Source organism: Cyrtonyx montezumae, unplaced genomic scaffold (genome assembly GCF_038088225.1).
Source record: "Cyrtonyx montezumae isolate F1298 unplaced genomic scaffold, pur_monq_1.0 scaffold_10, whole genome shotgun sequence".
In the NCBI taxonomy this organism is placed as follows: domain Eukaryota; kingdom Metazoa; phylum Chordata; class Aves; order Galliformes; family Odontophoridae; genus Cyrtonyx; species Cyrtonyx montezumae.
Genome location: NW_027071826.1, coordinates 10,843,082 through 10,860,274, shown reverse-complemented (window position 1 = coordinate 10,860,274; position 17,193 = coordinate 10,843,082). Strand labels below are relative to the sequence as shown.

The 17,193-nt window shown below is 42.5% G+C and overlaps 1 protein-coding gene across 1 annotated transcript; it reads right to left on the bottom strand.

Annotated features, from left to right (window-relative positions):
- Positions 1-1,330: 1,330 nt before the first annotated feature.
- Positions 1,331-15,944, bottom strand: DEGS2 (delta 4-desaturase, sphingolipid 2). The gene is made up of 3 exons (XM_065750345.1): positions 15,863-15,944; positions 6,791-7,533; positions 1,331-1,474 (listed from the first exon to the last, which is right to left on the bottom strand). The coding sequence occupies exons 1-3, from the start codon at positions 15,942-15,944 to the stop codon at positions 1,331-1,333; spliced, it is 969 nt and encodes a 322-aa protein (XP_065606417.1).
- Between the last annotated feature and the right edge of the window lie 1,249 nt (positions 15,945-17,193).

Sequence of the window (17,193 nt, the reverse complement as noted above, 5' to 3'; positions counted from 1 at the left end):
GAGGTTGTTCAGTGTATTCTGCATGGAGAAAGGTATGGTGACTAAGGTTTTTGAAGAAAGACAGTTACTGAGGGTAGCTAGAAGCTGATGAAGAGAGGCAGGAAAATGGACTTGTTTCAAGAGGCAGAAATGACAGATCTAGGTCAATGTCAATATTGCAATATACAGCACATAGGGAGAGAAACAGCACTAGCTCCATGTCGTGGTTATATCCCTTTATCACCATTATTGATGGTGTTTATGGCTGGAGTATCACATGCTTCCTGACTGCTGAGTCAGTTCCCAATGAATCACAGAGAAGAAAAGTTAGAATTGCACTGAAAGTGGTTATGAACAAATGTCACCATAGCATCTCCAGTGTCATCAGGGACAGCTACTCCTAAGTCCTATGGACAGAAACAGGTATAATACACAGAAGACCAAGGGAGATGATCAGGAATAGTAAAAGCCCTTATTAGGAGCAAGTTAAACTAGAACCCTTCCACTTCTAGAGGTGCTCCTAGTGGTGAAAGGTATGAGAAATATGAAATTCTGAATTCTGTTGAAAAGATGACTGGGAAAGGATCAGCTATTCCTCACAGTACGAGCTGTGGTATGCCACGTTGCTGATCAGACCGAGCTGAAGACTAAAGAAAGGGTTTTTCCACTTCATGGTTCAACTCTGCTGGTAAGTTACACTGAACGTTGGATACTAAGAATAGAAATGGCTCAGAAAAGGTTTAGAAAAAGCCCTGACATAGAGGTCAAACAGCAATAAGATATTGATTCAGAAGTGCAAAAATACATATGTATTCCATTTCATATGCAAAATCACTGCAAGCAGCTATTGTCAGGCACGAGATATTCGTTTAGGCAATGCTTTGAGCTGAAGGCACCCTTGTGTTCTCTACCAAGTATCATTTGCTACTACATGCCAGTCATCTCTGTTTCCATAGTCCTATGCATGCAAAGCATCTACATCTACCTTGGCATGAAGAGAAACCAGTCCTACACTATATGCAAGCACGCCCATTCACGCACCAAACATTCTTCATTGCAGACCATGCTTAAACTCCAATTTGGACACACACATCCCAGGAGCTTAATTCTAAGTCTAGAACAGGGATCATGTGAGCATAGCTCACGCTCATCTATTTTTTTTAAGGTTACATACACAAACCTCTCTTATTAAAAAGTATCAGTAGTTTAAATAGTGCAGACACTCATCCTCTTCATCCAGGGAACACATATCAATGGTGGGCCAAGCACATGCAAGCATCCTTCTTCCTCTGCAGAGCACTCAAACCATTCAAACAAGCAAAACAGGAGTGCAGCAGCTGGAGCCAGTCTGTTAGCTTTCTTTTGCCAGTTTGCATTTTCTCTTAACCCTCGAGTAAGGGCCAATACTGTCATCAAATACAAAGTCCCACAGGACTCGGATCCAGGACTGGTGATAGGGAAGGTTGTCGTAGTATTCTGCTGCAATCTTCTTCACCTGGAAGGACAAAAGAGAGAACGTGCTGTTTAGCTGCATGGTGTCAAGTGTGCTTTGGTCTTACTTTTTAAATCTGATAGCACGGCCGTAACTTGAAGTTACTTGTTATTGCTTGTGAGTTCTGAAGTGCAGTCAAATGAGATAGACTTAAGTACATTTAGATACTTAGCAGATTTATTACACAAGTTTTGCCTGACAGTGTTAGGATTTAATAGATGACAGATCTCTGCCTTCAGTCAGAATCAAATCTCTCGCACTTGGGAGGTGGAGGATTTCCATAACAAGATGACTAATCCATCTCATAAACTGCCAGGACTCCAACACACTGTATTTAAAGCAACGTTTGCCACTCGTAATACTTGTCTGCAGCGAGTTCCAGGTAGGGAAGAAATAGCAATTGAGAAAATGCTGAAGACAGCCTGGGTTGTGCTTCCTTAGTCTTTCTTTCATTCCACTCCCTTGATGCAAATCTGACTTCCTTCTCCAGGTAGAGGAGATCCCGAAGTAGTCCCCCCCTCCTCTTCCCATTGCTAGAAATGCTTCAAGGTTCATCAGTAGATTATCAGTCTGACACAATTTTATTCCTGTTACAAATGCCCAAGTTTTACAACTGCTCCCATCACAGAAACACTGCGTGCTGTTGGGGTGTTTGTAGGACAAGGAGGTTTCACACCTGACAGTCTCACAGGACTGTGAGAATTCCTGAGTTGTCAGTGCTCCAGCCAGATGCTCTGCTTTTTTAAAACACGCTTAGGAGAGCAGCTGGTACTGTACATTTCACAAAAAACTAGCTGGGCATTGCTTTATTGGAACTCCACCTCCTAGCCAAACAAGTCTCTACCAGAGCAGCTTGTCTTACTGGGCAGCATGACTTGTCCTGTTAAACATGCTGCAGAATTTTAAAGCCAGTTGTGAAGAACCCAGTAAAGACTTGCACTGAAACTCTGAAGTTGTGCATAAAAGGCCTGCCAGGAGGAGGCACTCAGCAGCATCTGATGCATGATGACCTAGTCTTACACAGCACTTTGGGGAAAGGTAAGAATGACAACAGGAGTTAAGCCAGAAGCCAGTAGTGCTCATGCTGGTTACATCACTAGCTGAGCCTCCTGGCTGACAGCTCCTGTGACGTAGGGTGGCAAAGCACAAGTCTCATTAAGCTCTTTTGTGCACCCCTTGCGTTGTGTTGGAGATGGAAGATTCAGTCCAGGTCTGATTGTGTTCTGTCTGTCACTGAGTAACTCTGACTTCCTAATCATTTCTTACGTCTTGCTTTAAAACGTTCAGCTGCACTTCAGATGTGATTCATTTTCAACATGATTCAGATAAAATTTCCCCTTAAAAGCATTTGTTAATGGTTACAAGAAGGGTGATGTGCAGGCACTGGGTAGGATCTCTGGAAAAGCAGATTTAGATCCCTGCTCGGCTCCTGTGACCACAGTCAGGAATAATTCGATCTGGGTAAGTGAAACAGATGGAGGGCTGTTCAGACAGTGCGCTCCCTGAGTGAATGAAACTCACTTCTGAGGACAAGTGATGGAGGAGTTTCTTGCTTCACTTCCCTGCAGAGTCTGGTGGCATCTCATTTTGAACAAAACCTCGTTGTGGAAACCACAGGAGATGGGCAAGTACTTGATCAGGAGCAGGTTACCCTGGATCATCTTGGGACGGTGGCTCTTTGCTCCTGCTTGGCTTTGTGCTCAGCAGCACTTGGTGCAGGAAGGCTGGCAGCACGTGCACCTTTTGCAAGGTCTTTGCACTCCAGGCAAGAAAACTGCACAAGGTGTACGGAAACCAGGGAGAGAAGATAAACCACGATAAAATGTTTTTGACAAAAGAATGGGGTAGAAGGAAAATCTAGTGAATGTGGTTAGAGAGGTGGCGTGGAAGTTTGTATGGTGCCTCTTTCCATTTTGCCATCACATGGGAGAAAAAAAAAAGTGAACAAATCAATCTTCTGACATGGATGTACTCAAAAACAACCCATCTATTGCCATCAGCATACCCTTGTGCAAAACAAAGTGACCTCCTCCACACAGAGGACTGGGCAGGATTTGTGTTTTTAAACATGCAGATTCCTTTTTAAGTATGACATTAAAATATATCTGTTAAGTGTACTTAGCAGGTTGTCATCCTCCATGTTGCATTCTGGTAGCAGAACAAAACCTGTGGATGGAAGTTTTTCCAGGGAGCAATTTTTGCAAACAATGTTATCTCAAAAAGGACTGTATTGTGACACAATATTTCTTGATCCTGCCCTTGACCCCCCCATCCCGAGCTCCCCATGCTGCATTGGAGAGGGTCCATTTGCTTCAGTTCCTCTCTCCCTCCTTACAGATCACAACTTGGAAGTAAGCGCCAGTTTTTGAATGGAAATTAAGAAAGGATAATCCAAGACTAAATTGTGCAATAAGCTTAGTAAGCACTATGCACACAGTACATGGATGCTTTTCTTCAATTAGATGAAGGTGCTAGATAATGAACCACATTTTTGGAGTTGAAATTTTGCTTCTAGTCTTGTATAGTATAGCAACAGGACACCCATCCTACTCCACGGTAGCAGATGCTGTTCAGTCGTATTAACTCAAGTGCTACAGACTTTATCCTGGGGCAACACAGAAGCTAGAGGTCCTTATGACAAGATGAGAAATTAGGTGTAGAATGCTACAAAGCAGAGTATATAAGTTTCCTCTGTACTCCTTGACTGTAGGAGAAGGGGGGAGAACTCAAGCTAGCCCTCCTGGCCATCACAGGGTTAAGGAAATCTGCAATTCAAACAAAGTACATCTACCATGTTTTCCAGTCTTGTCTGTCTAATAAAATCTCGTTTCATGCCATGTCTTTCACAAGCTTAATGAATAACTAGTTTGCCTCTGGTTATGTGACTGCTTTTACTGTAGTTTGTAGGAGGAGTACCACGTTCCTCCTTGTTCTATGTTCCCTCTCATCAAAAGTATATTCAATCCTTCAGATAATGAAGAATCAATCGTCTTTCTCCTTTGGTAAGTAACACAAGATTTTATTGTTTTAAAGCTTCACTTAAAGGCTAACCAGTCAAAAGTCTACAGCTATATTTTTTTAGAGTGGGTCCTTCATTATTATGTTAAATTATAACGTTACAATTCATTACAATGTTAAAATGTCTTTTGTGTAATATCTCATTATAATAGTGGGACAAGTTCTCACTGTACACTCATGTCACTCATTTGTAACCTCTATAAGCTTATGGCACAGCCTAATTCTTCCTCTTTCAAATGTGCCACAGTCCTAGGGTAAAGGTCTTTCCAGTAGCAAACATATTACTCAGAAAGCACATACTGGGTGAAACACCCGTAATAAAAGACAAAATTTACTCTTCTGATAAGCAAATGGAAGATCCAGTTACTTTCCAAGCTTCAATTATTTTCTGATCTTTAATCATCCTTTATGTTCACTCATGAGAGAATGAAGAAAGGGCCTTTTTACCTACTTAATATTTGCCAAAATTTGAAACTAAAGACAGGAGTCAATTAAACTATTAAATCTTTGAGTGCTTAAGAGACAAAGGAGTTACTGAGTGAAGAATCTGCTGGCCAGGTAAGCAGGGAAAGCAAGGGAGGTTTCTGCTCCTACCTGTCATGAAGTTCATATGTTAGAGCTATCCAGAGAGTCTGTCCCCTCTCCTTCCAAAGAAACAAAGAACTTGTCTTCTCAGTTTGCAGAAACTAAAAGCCAGCTTGTTTCAAGGGACAAACTATTTTCTGCGATAGCTGTTTTGACAAAGAAGTTCTACCTCATAGTAGATTTTTCACTTGTTCATTTGACAGTGACTCAATATTTTCCATGTTGTTCTATCACACGTAACAATGAATGACAAACCTGGTACCTCCTCTACCAGCAGGGCAAGTCTCAGGTGCCCTAGAGCTAGAAACACATGAAGACAAGTTCATAAAATTCAACTTATAACTCTATCCTCTTTGCAGAGGAGTGCAAACACTTTCATCTGCTCACTGCTTTCAGGAGTTTGGCTAAACTATTTGTGATGTGGGTGGGGAAAAGCTTTTCAGGTTCCATTCAAGTCTGGAGCAATATTCCCAGCAAGTTCAATTTGTCACTCACCTCCCTTGTCTGAGATAAGAGAGCTAACCTCCTGCTTCTGTATTTACATTTCAGTAAGCTGAGTATCTAAGCCTATCTAACAAGTTTGAACATTTCAAACTAAAGCTAAGCCCACCTTCTAGCTGGGGTAACATATGTGTCAGCAAGAGGAGCTAGGGAACCTCATATGTGAATGCTGAATCCCACCAGGAACAGCCAACTTATTCAGGAGAGAGCTCCAGCAGTCAAGGAGGTCTGTTGTAAAAAATCAACTATACATATATATACACTCAGCTGGTATACATGCTCTCTGTGCTCTTCTACTGCATAAGAAAATTGCTTGTTCCAAACCTCCTCTCAGTGTTTCTGTGACTAAGAAAACGAGTTCTTGATGAATCAGTGTTTGGACTAGACAATCCTAGTTGTCTTTTTCAACCCTTGTGATTCTATAATTCTGTCATCAGCACATAAAATGGGGTTCCCAAACTCAATTTGCCTGGATACGCCATCATAAAAGTTGAGTCATGCAGTAGTGTGGAGGTCACAGCCCCATAACCTCAGCCCCACCTCCTCCTCACAAGGAAGTTTCAGCAGTAGCTCCCAACAGGCAGTGTTTCCTTCCAAGCACCCCGGAGGATTTGGGTGTAGGAGTAATGCTCTGCAGTCACATCCCTTTGGCACTGTGATTGCAACTGCTGAGGAACCCTCGTATTAAAATCCAGAAGAGCAACTGCATAGCTGGCAGTGAGTCCAAAACTGTTCCTAGACACCTGGGCTTTGAAAATTTTATTCCCACAACTGATGAGATGAAAGCAAAAAAGATTTGATTTCAAAAGAGTGAAGCCACAGCATTTTCCCAATGACAGGCCAGGCAGCCTCAGTTTCAGTGGGTGGGGCAGCAGAGCCAAAACAAGGCATGGAGAACAGGAATTTATTTTCTACTGCTATCTGTAGCAAGTTAGAACATGCTCCAGTACTTATGTCATCTCAAAAAATAGAAAGATTTTTGTTTGATGTTAATCAAGCAATACAGTTAATATACAGATTGACCCTTAGACAAGTTTCAAGTAGTGGTTGCCTCCTGTCTCACTTTAGATGGGCCCTTTATATTTTGGAGAGTGAAAAAAGAGAAATGAGGGAAGCAGAGAAATTCAGACTATTGCTAAAGGATCTTATAACTTAAAATAATAATAATAATTTAAAGCAAAACCACCAGTTCACTCGAGCTTCTGATACACTTACCATTGGCAACTTGCTTCCGGGAATGCTGGGGAAATCATGGTGCTCCATGTGGTAGCCTACATTAAAGGTGAGCCAGTTCAGAGGTCCATAATAAGAGTACGTCTCATATCCTTTTAAGAACATATAGTGTTCTGCTATGAAGTGGCCAGATATTGGATGTAGGCCCATGCAGAGAATTGTACCTGCTATTAAGTAAACAATAGGTTTGAGTCCCCAAAGGTAGAAAATAATAAAATCTACAGAAAACTGCACGAGGGCATTAAAAATTTCCATCTGTGTAATTGCTTTGGGGTTCACATACAGTGGTCTCAGGCTGTAGAACAGAGGTTGGAGGAAGAGCCAAAGCATTTTCCGAAGTGGCGTACAGAAGAACCAGCCTTCAAAATCCGTGGGAATGTCCACATCCAGGCTGTCCCCACCAAGGTACCGATGGTGGTCTATGTGGTATTTCTTGAAGGAAGCAGAGTAAGGGACACCAACTGGCAAGTTGGCAAAGACTGCAAACCATCGGTTCCACTTGGCCTGCTTGTTCCCAAAAGCAACATTGTGTGAAATATCGTGGATGGCTAGGGTCAATGAATGGTTGACACAACCCCCAAAAGCATAAGCCCAGAAGAAAATCCATTTCCAAGATAAGTCTTTCACCAGATAGCATGCTAGAAACTGCATGAAAACCATTCCAGATACAATCCATTTCAAATGTGGATCTGGTCCCATCAGAGTCTTGATCTTTGGATATTTTGCTAGAGGGGAAAAAATGCAAAGAAAATCTCATTAACTCGCATAAAGGTAAACATGACCACCACTGGTGCTCTTTATTTTTCTTCAGCTTATGTTTGAGGCCCCAGTCTTATCTAATGGAAATTCCAAAGCCACTATGGAAAAGGCTTCACTAATGTATCTGTTCCCATTTCTAGCATTGTGTCCAACATATGTGTGCGTGCATATGATGACGTTGATGGCACCATTTATCTTCATGAGGATGACTATTAATATGCCAGTCACCATCAGACTTAAGCTTGAAAATTGTCTTCTGTCATGTTTTTTTACTTCCCTTTCTTTTTGCCCAGTCCGGATGCTGTTTTCAGCAGAAAAGAGATACAGATGCGTTCTTTGTAGTCCTTGCCATACTCTGGTTTCAGACATACCAGCAGGGAAAAGAAGCCATGCAACAGGCTCTCCTGGTTTTACTCTGTGGTTATATGACAACTGTATCATTAAGAAAAAGTAAGTGTTTGAGTGTTTGCCAGCACTTACAGCACGCACACATCTTTGCAAATACTAACATCACTAGAAAGTAAATAATGCTGTTGGAAATCTGTAAGATACATGATTTATTGTTGTTCCCACTCATTAGCCTATTCTCAAGTCACATACCAGCAGTAGACATGAAAGTCACATAGGCAATCCCACCACAGCTTCTCACAGTATGGAATCATAGATACATGAGTTAGACTTGCCAGGTCACACTCATGTGCATACAGCACCATCTTACTGACCTTTGGTTTTGTTTGCCATTCATTTGCTCTTTTAAGAAAATGCACAGGAGTGCAGCTTATCTTCTAGGAGCCGTTTATTACTTCAGGTCTCTTTACAAACTTCCCACCTCTAACTTTCAGTATTAACTCTCAAGTTAGTTTTTCCAGTTCTATGGCCTTTACCCACCTACTGACCTCCCTCCTTTTATTTATATTCTGCATTTCTCAATAATTAACAGCTTTTGTAAGTAAGACTGTAGGACAAGTCACTCAGTCTGAGCCTGAAGTTACACAATGTGTCCCTACAAGTTTTACAGGCATATTTTAAGAAAAGAAAATTGTCATCCGACTATTGCTCCAATACCAATGTCATTGTTATGTCATTTAAGGCTAGGACAACTTGCATCTGTGCAGCTGTATGTACTACAAACAAGCACTGAAGATGACGGTCTTCATGTGACCTTGCAAAGCAGTGCCAGGTACCGAGTGGAGGATTTTAATAGGAATGAACCCTGAAATATCTGCAGCAGTTCAGAGAGATCCAGCACTACTTAAGGAAGCAGGTTGATGTGGTCATGCTCTGCAACTATTACAACATTTCAGCCTGTTGGTCACCTGGAGCTGAGCTTGACAGAGACCAGAGACAATAAAGATTAAGTACTGTGGATGATGGAAAAGGGATATTCTCAATTCTGCCCCTTGTTCAGACAAGGGGGCAAAATCTTTATTAGGAGTACTCAGACAAGTGGGAAAGCACTGGTATAAGTTCAAATTGTTCTGAAGTCAGCCTAAGTTTTTAATAAAAGCCACTAAGTAGTCCAAGTTTTTGTAGCTTTAGAAATCATGCTTTTTTACACTCAAAATGCAAATATGCTACAGTTTGTTCCCTAATACCTAGATAGGTACCAAATTTTAACACAAGGTGCCAGGATATCAACTTAGCTGTGCTGTATATTTTAGTCTGAGAACACGAAAACTGTTTTCTAACTATTTACTGTTGTTGCAGTTATGGAAGGTTGTAGCTTATAGTCGCTTATGAGAGATTTCAAAGTAGCAACTTCTGACCAGCAGCAGCATGGTGTGCATCTGCGCTGCACGTAGGCTGCATTTATCACAGGTAACACTTATGAAGTGGTGTGTTAGGCTTTAATATTAAATTCAACACATGATTAACTCCTATCCAACAGTAGATCTGTATAATAGTTAAGCCAAAACACCATGTCTGTTTATCATTAATGCTGATAACCACTTCCTCATTCTGACAGGGAGAAGCCCTGGGAAGGCTGGCAGGTGGAACTGAAAGGATTGCTGGCTGAAGCTCCAGTACTGGGGCAGTCTACAGAGAAGCCTTCAGAAGTACTATAAATGAAAAATGTTGCATGCTGACCCTCCAAAACTTGAAGCCATGCAGACTTGAGTGAGATATGTCTAAGCCTGGACAAAGCAATCCTGGTGATTGCAGTTTTATACAATGCTTACATGTGAAGATGTTACAACATCAGTAATATTATTTCTCATTTTTCACTCATCTTCATGCCCTGAAGTTAGATGAAGAAATCTGAGGAAGTCAAAGTTTAGCATTTACAATTGAAAAATGGGGACAGTCTTCTGTGAAAAGTGTCTGCAGGCTGTCAGCAGTCTGCATGTCCCAAAAGCACCTCAATCAGATATTGGGCCCTTGTGCAGCTCTGACTCATGAGCCATCAAGGAATGCAAAACCGGTAAAGCTGAACAGTAAAAAAGATCACCTTCATTTCCTCTGCATAGTACTTTAGGAAGTAAAAAGACACTTCCTCTCCCTCCTGAGCCTGCTAGACTTTTACACTGAAATGCATCTGAGCAGAGATTTGCATTATGCTTCTCTTTTCCAAATCACTTTTATTTTCTTCTTCTTGAGCACTTGTCCATTATTAACATGGCTAGCTTCCATAAGGTCAGAGTCCATCACTTTCCCAACAAGCACTGACTCAGTGCTAATACATGGCAATAACCATAAAATGTAACTTATGGTGAGCTCTTAATTATTCACAATCATAGCACAGAGGGAGAACAGCAATATGAGAAAAGCAAATAAATATTTGCTATTCCCATTCTAGATAAAAGGGAAAAAATAACAAAGGAAGAGCACGAAGTTGTGTGACCACATGGATTCACCCTTTTGAGTACAATGGGACAAAGGTGGTCCCAGCTACTTTGATGTGTCCTGAGCACATGATGCATCCTTCAGCTTGCTGGGAAAGTCTGTTATCTCACTCAGAAGACGGGTTATCCATATTGTGGTTTAACCAGGCAGGTGGCTGAGCACCACACAGTTGTTCACTCACCCCTCCTGGTCTCCCAGCACTGGGGAGAGAATTGAGAAAAGCGAAGTAGAACTCATGGGTTGAGATAAAGCTATTTACTAAGACAGAGAAAAGGAAAAGGGTAATTATGACACACATATATATAAATGTATATAAGAAGTGATGCACAAGCAATTGCTCACCACCACTCAACCAATGCCCAACTGCCCCTGAGAAGCAGAAGAGAGAGAGAGATGAACTCCCATCCCTTTCAAAACTCCTTCTGCTTGATGTTATATGGCATAGAATATCCCTTTGGCCAGTTTAAGTCAACTGTCCCAACTCTGTTCCATCCCAGCTCTTCAGGCCCTCTGCTTTGAATGGCATTGGCTCTGTACAACACTGCTTAGCAGTAGCTATAAACGATGTGTTATTAATGTTTTCTCCTAGAACCAAAACATATAATCATAGCAGACATTCTGAAGAAAACAGTTCAGTCCCAGCTGAAACAAAGATACACATGCACTACTTCTGGTTTTCCAGGAGGAGCCAACAGATTGCCATGAGGAGAGCAGGTGTACTGGTGTAGATGTACAGCAGAGCATAAACATGACTTCTCTCTCTGAGGTCAGCACATGGTGAAAATGCAGTGCAAGCACTTTGGTACCACATTGAGCTGTAGACAGTAACTCTGCCCAATCCAACCAGCTCCACAATCTGCTGTTCACGTTGTCCACAATGGAGCTGTTCAGAACCACAGAGGTGGGGTTTTAAAGGAGCAGCAATGCCCATATCCATGAGAAGCTAGTAGCAGCAAGAGAAAGAATTTATTTTCATCTTCTATTTCAATGCAGAAAGTACAGTCAAAGTGGGCACACAATTCAATATGATGTTTTTAGAAGGTCTGTTAAAAAGGTGTGGAGGAACTGTTAACATCATAGCCTGAACTGATTGATGACTGAGCACCTGGTGAAGAGGGTGGCTGGCCCAGGAAGCACAGGTGCAAGAGATTCATCTGTGCTTCCCACGTGACTGGCCCAGGATCTCTCTGGACTCATTTAAGGGCTGGTTTCTGAGAAGAGAGCATCTCCTGGATGAAGGTTGTCTTCTGAGAAGGAGTTCTTTATAGCTAGAGGCTCTATTGGTCAGGTGAGTCAGATTTTTCTCTATATGGCTTTTCCCAGTGATGCTTTGCTTAGTATCACAAAGAAGGGATTGAAGGGAAGAAAAAAAGTAGTTGTGGTACTGTTGTCTTAGAGTATGTTCTACTGCTGTGAGCCTGTGGCAGATCAAATAAGAGACAGTAGGCATGGGATGTTGGCTCTGCCACCCTATGCCTTATGCTGGGGCTGATATTTACACCAGAAATATAGTTGGCTTGCTGACACTGTATTTAGCTTTTCCACAGTTCAGTTTGTGGACGTGCTTGTAAAGAACATAGCATGTCTAAAGAGGTAGTAAATTCAAACCATCCATGCACCAGGGCATAGGTAGGGAACACACAGATGATAGCATGACAAAGGATTCTGCTTTCTCTGTACCCTTCAGCATGCAAACTAATAAATTTTTTCTGACCCAACTAATTGCTGATAATTCTTACATATCCATCATGTAAGATGGCCTTAACCTTTTATTGCTCATGAATTCCTAGATGGCTTTGTGCTGTTAGGTTCAAGGTTGCTGAGTCACCCAGCAGCATCCACCAGATGCATAGTGCTGATAACTGAAATAGGTGGTGTCAGCACCACTATTACAGCAGCTATGATCTGCTCATGCTTGTTTAGTCCTTGGCTGGGAGACAAGGGATATAGGACATCTAGAAGAGTGCTCCCAGCTTCCTCACACAAACTCATGGAACATAGAGTATGCTGAAACCTTCAGTTGTACTTAATACATAGTCAGCAGAAGATCAGGAGAACCTACAACATTAAGTTTCTACTCATGTGATTTATACTACATATGATCCCCCAAAGGGAATTGGCATGAGCACTGAGACAGCAGCTGCTCTGAATGCACTGATCAGAGAACTTGCACATCAGTGCCAGTGCTGTACCCACATACTTTAGTATGAAGGGGAAACAAGCTCCTTTTTTCTTTGCCAGAAGAATATGCAATTCAGAGCTTTGATATACTGAGATATGTATCTTGCACATTTTGTTAGGTGCAATTTATCAGACCTTTCCTAAGTATGCAGTTTAAATAGGCAATATGAGAGTCAGCTGTAAGAAATACTAATCTCTAAATAAATGAGCAACTCTCTTCTTGGCTGAAAACTATTATATTTCTAAATTGGCTAAATGCAAAAATAAAAGGGATTCAGGCACTTTCATTTAGTTTCCTCACTCTGCTGCTGATAAATTAGCATCTCAGCCTTCCTACAGAATAAAGTACATATGAAGCACCTGTGCCATCTCCCTACCAAATAACTTGCCAAAAAGCGAAGAATATAACCATGCTTAGATGTTAGATCTAATTTGGTTGCTTCTGTCCTACCATGAGCAACACTGAGCCCTCATCCTTGGCAGAAAACAAGTGCTTTTCTAAGAATCCTGAGGCATTTTTCTGACCATTCTACAGTAATTTTACAAAGTTAGAACCAACCCACAGCACAAAAAAGATCTCATTCTTTCCATTCCACAACATATTACTCATTGCTTGTATTTGGAAGAGAGTCTACAGGTGAAGTGACTGCTCACTGTAAGTGTATGGTGTTGCTCAGGTGTTGGTATTAATTCTGAGGGTTTTCTCAGTCTTGAGAGGAAAAATTAAAACTCAGTGCTTCAATGTTAGATACTAATACTAATATCACAGTAACTATTAGATGTGCTTTAATCTAGCATTGTACTTTCAATGAAATAGCCTTCTTAATTCTACTAGAAGTAGGTATCCTCTCCCCCTTCTACCTAGTCTCTCCCTCTAATAGTATTTGTGTAACTATACAGCAAGGTTAGGCTGGTGTAAGACTTTCTTCTGATAGGTTAGTTTTCAGCCAGGTCCTTCCCTAACACAGCTCACCACAGCACTATACATCTCAGTTCTGGCACATGACAGCAACAGGTTTTTCACAAACAGGAGGGTGACAGGGAAGTAATGAAAATTCAGTTTAATAAACTGAAAAATGTGGATAATGTTAACATGAGCCTAAGACCAGCAATAAAGTCTTAGGTTGGAAAGAGAGCTCCTTAGCATCTTAAGAAGCAGCTGGTATCTATATAGTACAAGCTAGAGTTTTAGAGGAAGACACTATGAAGAGTTTTCCTTCTTATTTCTACATGGGGAGAACTGTTACATAGGAAGTCTTGTTCTGGGACAATAGATTCCTTGTGTCTGAAAGATCTTCATTTTTTTTCTGAGAATTTGTGTAATCTGGTCTAGGGAGCTGCTTTGGCAGTTGGGTTGGACCAGATGATCTCTAGAGGTCCCTTCCAACCCCTACAATTCTGTGAAGAGGAAGTACTACCTCTCCTTTGTGTAAAATGTCAGTCTATTTGCTAGCATGATTATAACAATTAGGAACTGCATCCCTTGTAGACTCACGTATTGCAACAGTCCTGCTGTAAGGTAGCTTCTAGCCAGTCCAGTTGCAGTACACAGCTGAACTGCTTGATTGATAACCAACTACCCCAGAGATAAACCCTAGGTTGTATTTGCTGGGGCTGCTGTTTAGTGAAACTGCTGTGACCAGAAAGCTTGAAAGAACTGAAACTGATGTCTGAATGACAAAAATGTCTCTATCACCACCAACAAGTCATAGATGCACCTGGGCTGCTAACAATCAAATTAGGACATGAAACTCGGATAATGTACAGAAACATTCTGGGGCACCAGTGTAAGAAAATACCACCTTTGTAAAAGGGAACTGCCTGATGTTTGTCAGTCTCCCTACACGTTTTTCCTAGTAGATGATTTTTAATTTGCATTTAAATCAAGTAGCCATACCTGAGGGGGATCTCAAAAGTTGCAAAAGCTACAGCCTAAACAGAAAGCAATCAAGCTTTGGTGCTTAACTACTAAATCATTAACCTACAGGGAGAAAGTACTTCCTTTATCAGCAAAGAACGCTCCTGACCCTAAAGCAATGCTATATACAAAAATGTAAATTCATGGGTATTTCTAGATGCACACTGATATGCATGTAAGATTCAAAATGAGCACTCCACCCAGCAGACACCAGACCTTTGGTAAGGACACTAGGTACTGGGTGATTTTGACATTCATGCTTTGAGCAACACTGTCTCAGTGATTATGCCAATAGCGTATGGGATAGTATGATAATTTTAATGACTTTTGGCAACTTTTTAGCACTTGTGACCCCTTCTTCTATGTCTCCATTTCCAGTGCCACAGAAACGCCAGGAAAGTGGGAAGCTGGCAAAGGGGGAGACATAGCATAAGCTCCTGCTCAAAGCTCACTAGGAATTCCCATAACCAAAAGGATCAGCAGCACAACAGCCTGAGGCTTTATTTTATATAATGACATCATTTTTCTATCTGTCATTACTACAGAGGAAAATAATAATTTTCCTGGATATAATTTAACGTGGACCAGGATATTCTGCCATCATAACTATGCCAGAAATGTTTTTGTAATTTAAAGTAATCCTAGATTCCTCCATGGCAGTGTGGAGGAACTGCACCTGATTGCCACATACCCAGCCTCTTTCTTCATAAAAGGGCTTTAAAAACTTCATTCTACTGATCAGAGGGAAGGAGGAAAAAAAAGATAACATTTATTGATCAAGTGTTGAAGCAATCATTTTAAGAAATAGGCAACTATATTCTGTAAAAATTTGGAATTATTAGTTGCTCAGAAAACCCTAAACTTACAAGTCCCCAAAACAAAAGTAGAAGCGTCCCCAACCCCACATGCTTACATGCAAGTAAATGCTACCTGCACAAGATGGAAATACAAGGCAGTGGGGCTCTGTTATCAGATCAGGGCTTTCTGTCCTCCAGCAACTGCCCACCAGCACCTCTCGTTTCTTTTAGCGTGCTACCAAGTAAACTTGCGTTTTGGAGGAGCCCCAGCCAACCTGCCCTGTGCTGACTTGAGTAAATTGGAGTAATGTGGCAAACCGAGCTGGAAGTGGAAACTGTAAAAACCAGCTTAAAAGAAACTCACGAGGATCATATACCATCGTACAGGAGAAGATATGAAATGCTACAGACAAAAAATGGATTCCCCGTGACCTTCCAACATGCCCATGGGGTGAGACTGTGCAGAAGCCGCTGCGAACCGAAGGAAGCACAGCCACAGGCGCAGTACCCGCCCAGCCCGCAGCACTGAGTGCGGAGCAGCCCCCCCCGACGTACCCAGGATCTCCTTCCTCCGCTGCGTGTGGGGCTGCTCGGTATAGACCCACTCGAAGTCCCCGCGGGTGACACGATTCCCCATGGCTACGGCACTGAGCCCCGCTCCGAGCCGCCCTCATTTATAGACCCGCGCCGGTCGAGGGGCGGTGCCGGGTACTGGGAGGCGGCCCGTGAGGTGTGCGGGGTGGGAGGACGGCTGCAGGGCTCGTGGGGACGGAGGGACCGCCGCTGCCATCACCTCCCGAGGTGCCCTCGAAGGCAGCAGCGCTGCGGTCCGTAGCCGCGAGCTTTGAGGGAGGGCTTTGAGTGAGCGAGGGGAGCCCGGAACCCGTAGAATAGGTGCCGCAGCCCGAAGTGAGATGCGAGCTTTGAGCATATGAGCTCCTCCCAGCTTGGAGAGCCTGCAATGACGCAAAATTGATCACCGCCTGGCGTACACCTCCTCGGGGCTCTGGCGAATCTGGCGTGAGCTGTCCCAGCAGCGTCCAGTCCCCGGCTGGGTCAGGTTCCTGGGAGGCTGGCATGGGGAATCGTGCTGTGCCCTTGGCAATAAAGACGAAAAAAGACTTGCTAAGCTTCAAACTCCTCTCCAGCCTCTGATTCACAGGGATAAGGTCAACTGTGTTACAAAGAGATGTTTCTTCACACACAATCCCAAATTAAAGCGCTTCTCCAGTTCCTGCTGTGCTCTTGTACAAGTCTGTACCTGAGCCACTGTCTGCCCTCCACACTCACTTTCCCTTGAAGCACTCATTCCACTGACCACATCCTGTTTGGCAGTTCCACAACCAGAGGACATTCTTACACCCTTACATTCCTGATCCAAAAGTATCTCCCAAATTCCCTCCTTACTCTTATCCTTAGAAATGCCTATCACTGTTGGGAGTTGTAACAGAATAAAAGTATAATCCCTTGAACAATGCAGGTTGAGTGGAAGGATTACCGTGTAAAGGAAAGCAGCTTTGCCCAGAGCAGAGGCAGGAGTGTAAGCAATCTGCTTTTACAGGTCAGCTCTCTGAGTACAACGCTCCGTTCTCCACCACTGCTCTAACACAAGGCGGGTGCTCACAGAGCTGCAGTTAATGGACTGTTAATCCAAGTGAGGTTGTTACACGTTTTTATAAGTAATGAATGAATTGTTCAGTGAGCAGATGCATCAGTATCTCAGTCTAAACCTTTAATTGACTCTAATGTTTTGTTGGTAGTACTGGTGGAGAGGCCAAAGATTTCATGAAAGCGGTGACATCTGTCACTTTCTGCTCAGGAGTTCTCAAGGTGACTAAAAAAGCAAATTAAAGCAAATTAGTGGGGCAGCCCATGCAGTGGTAAAC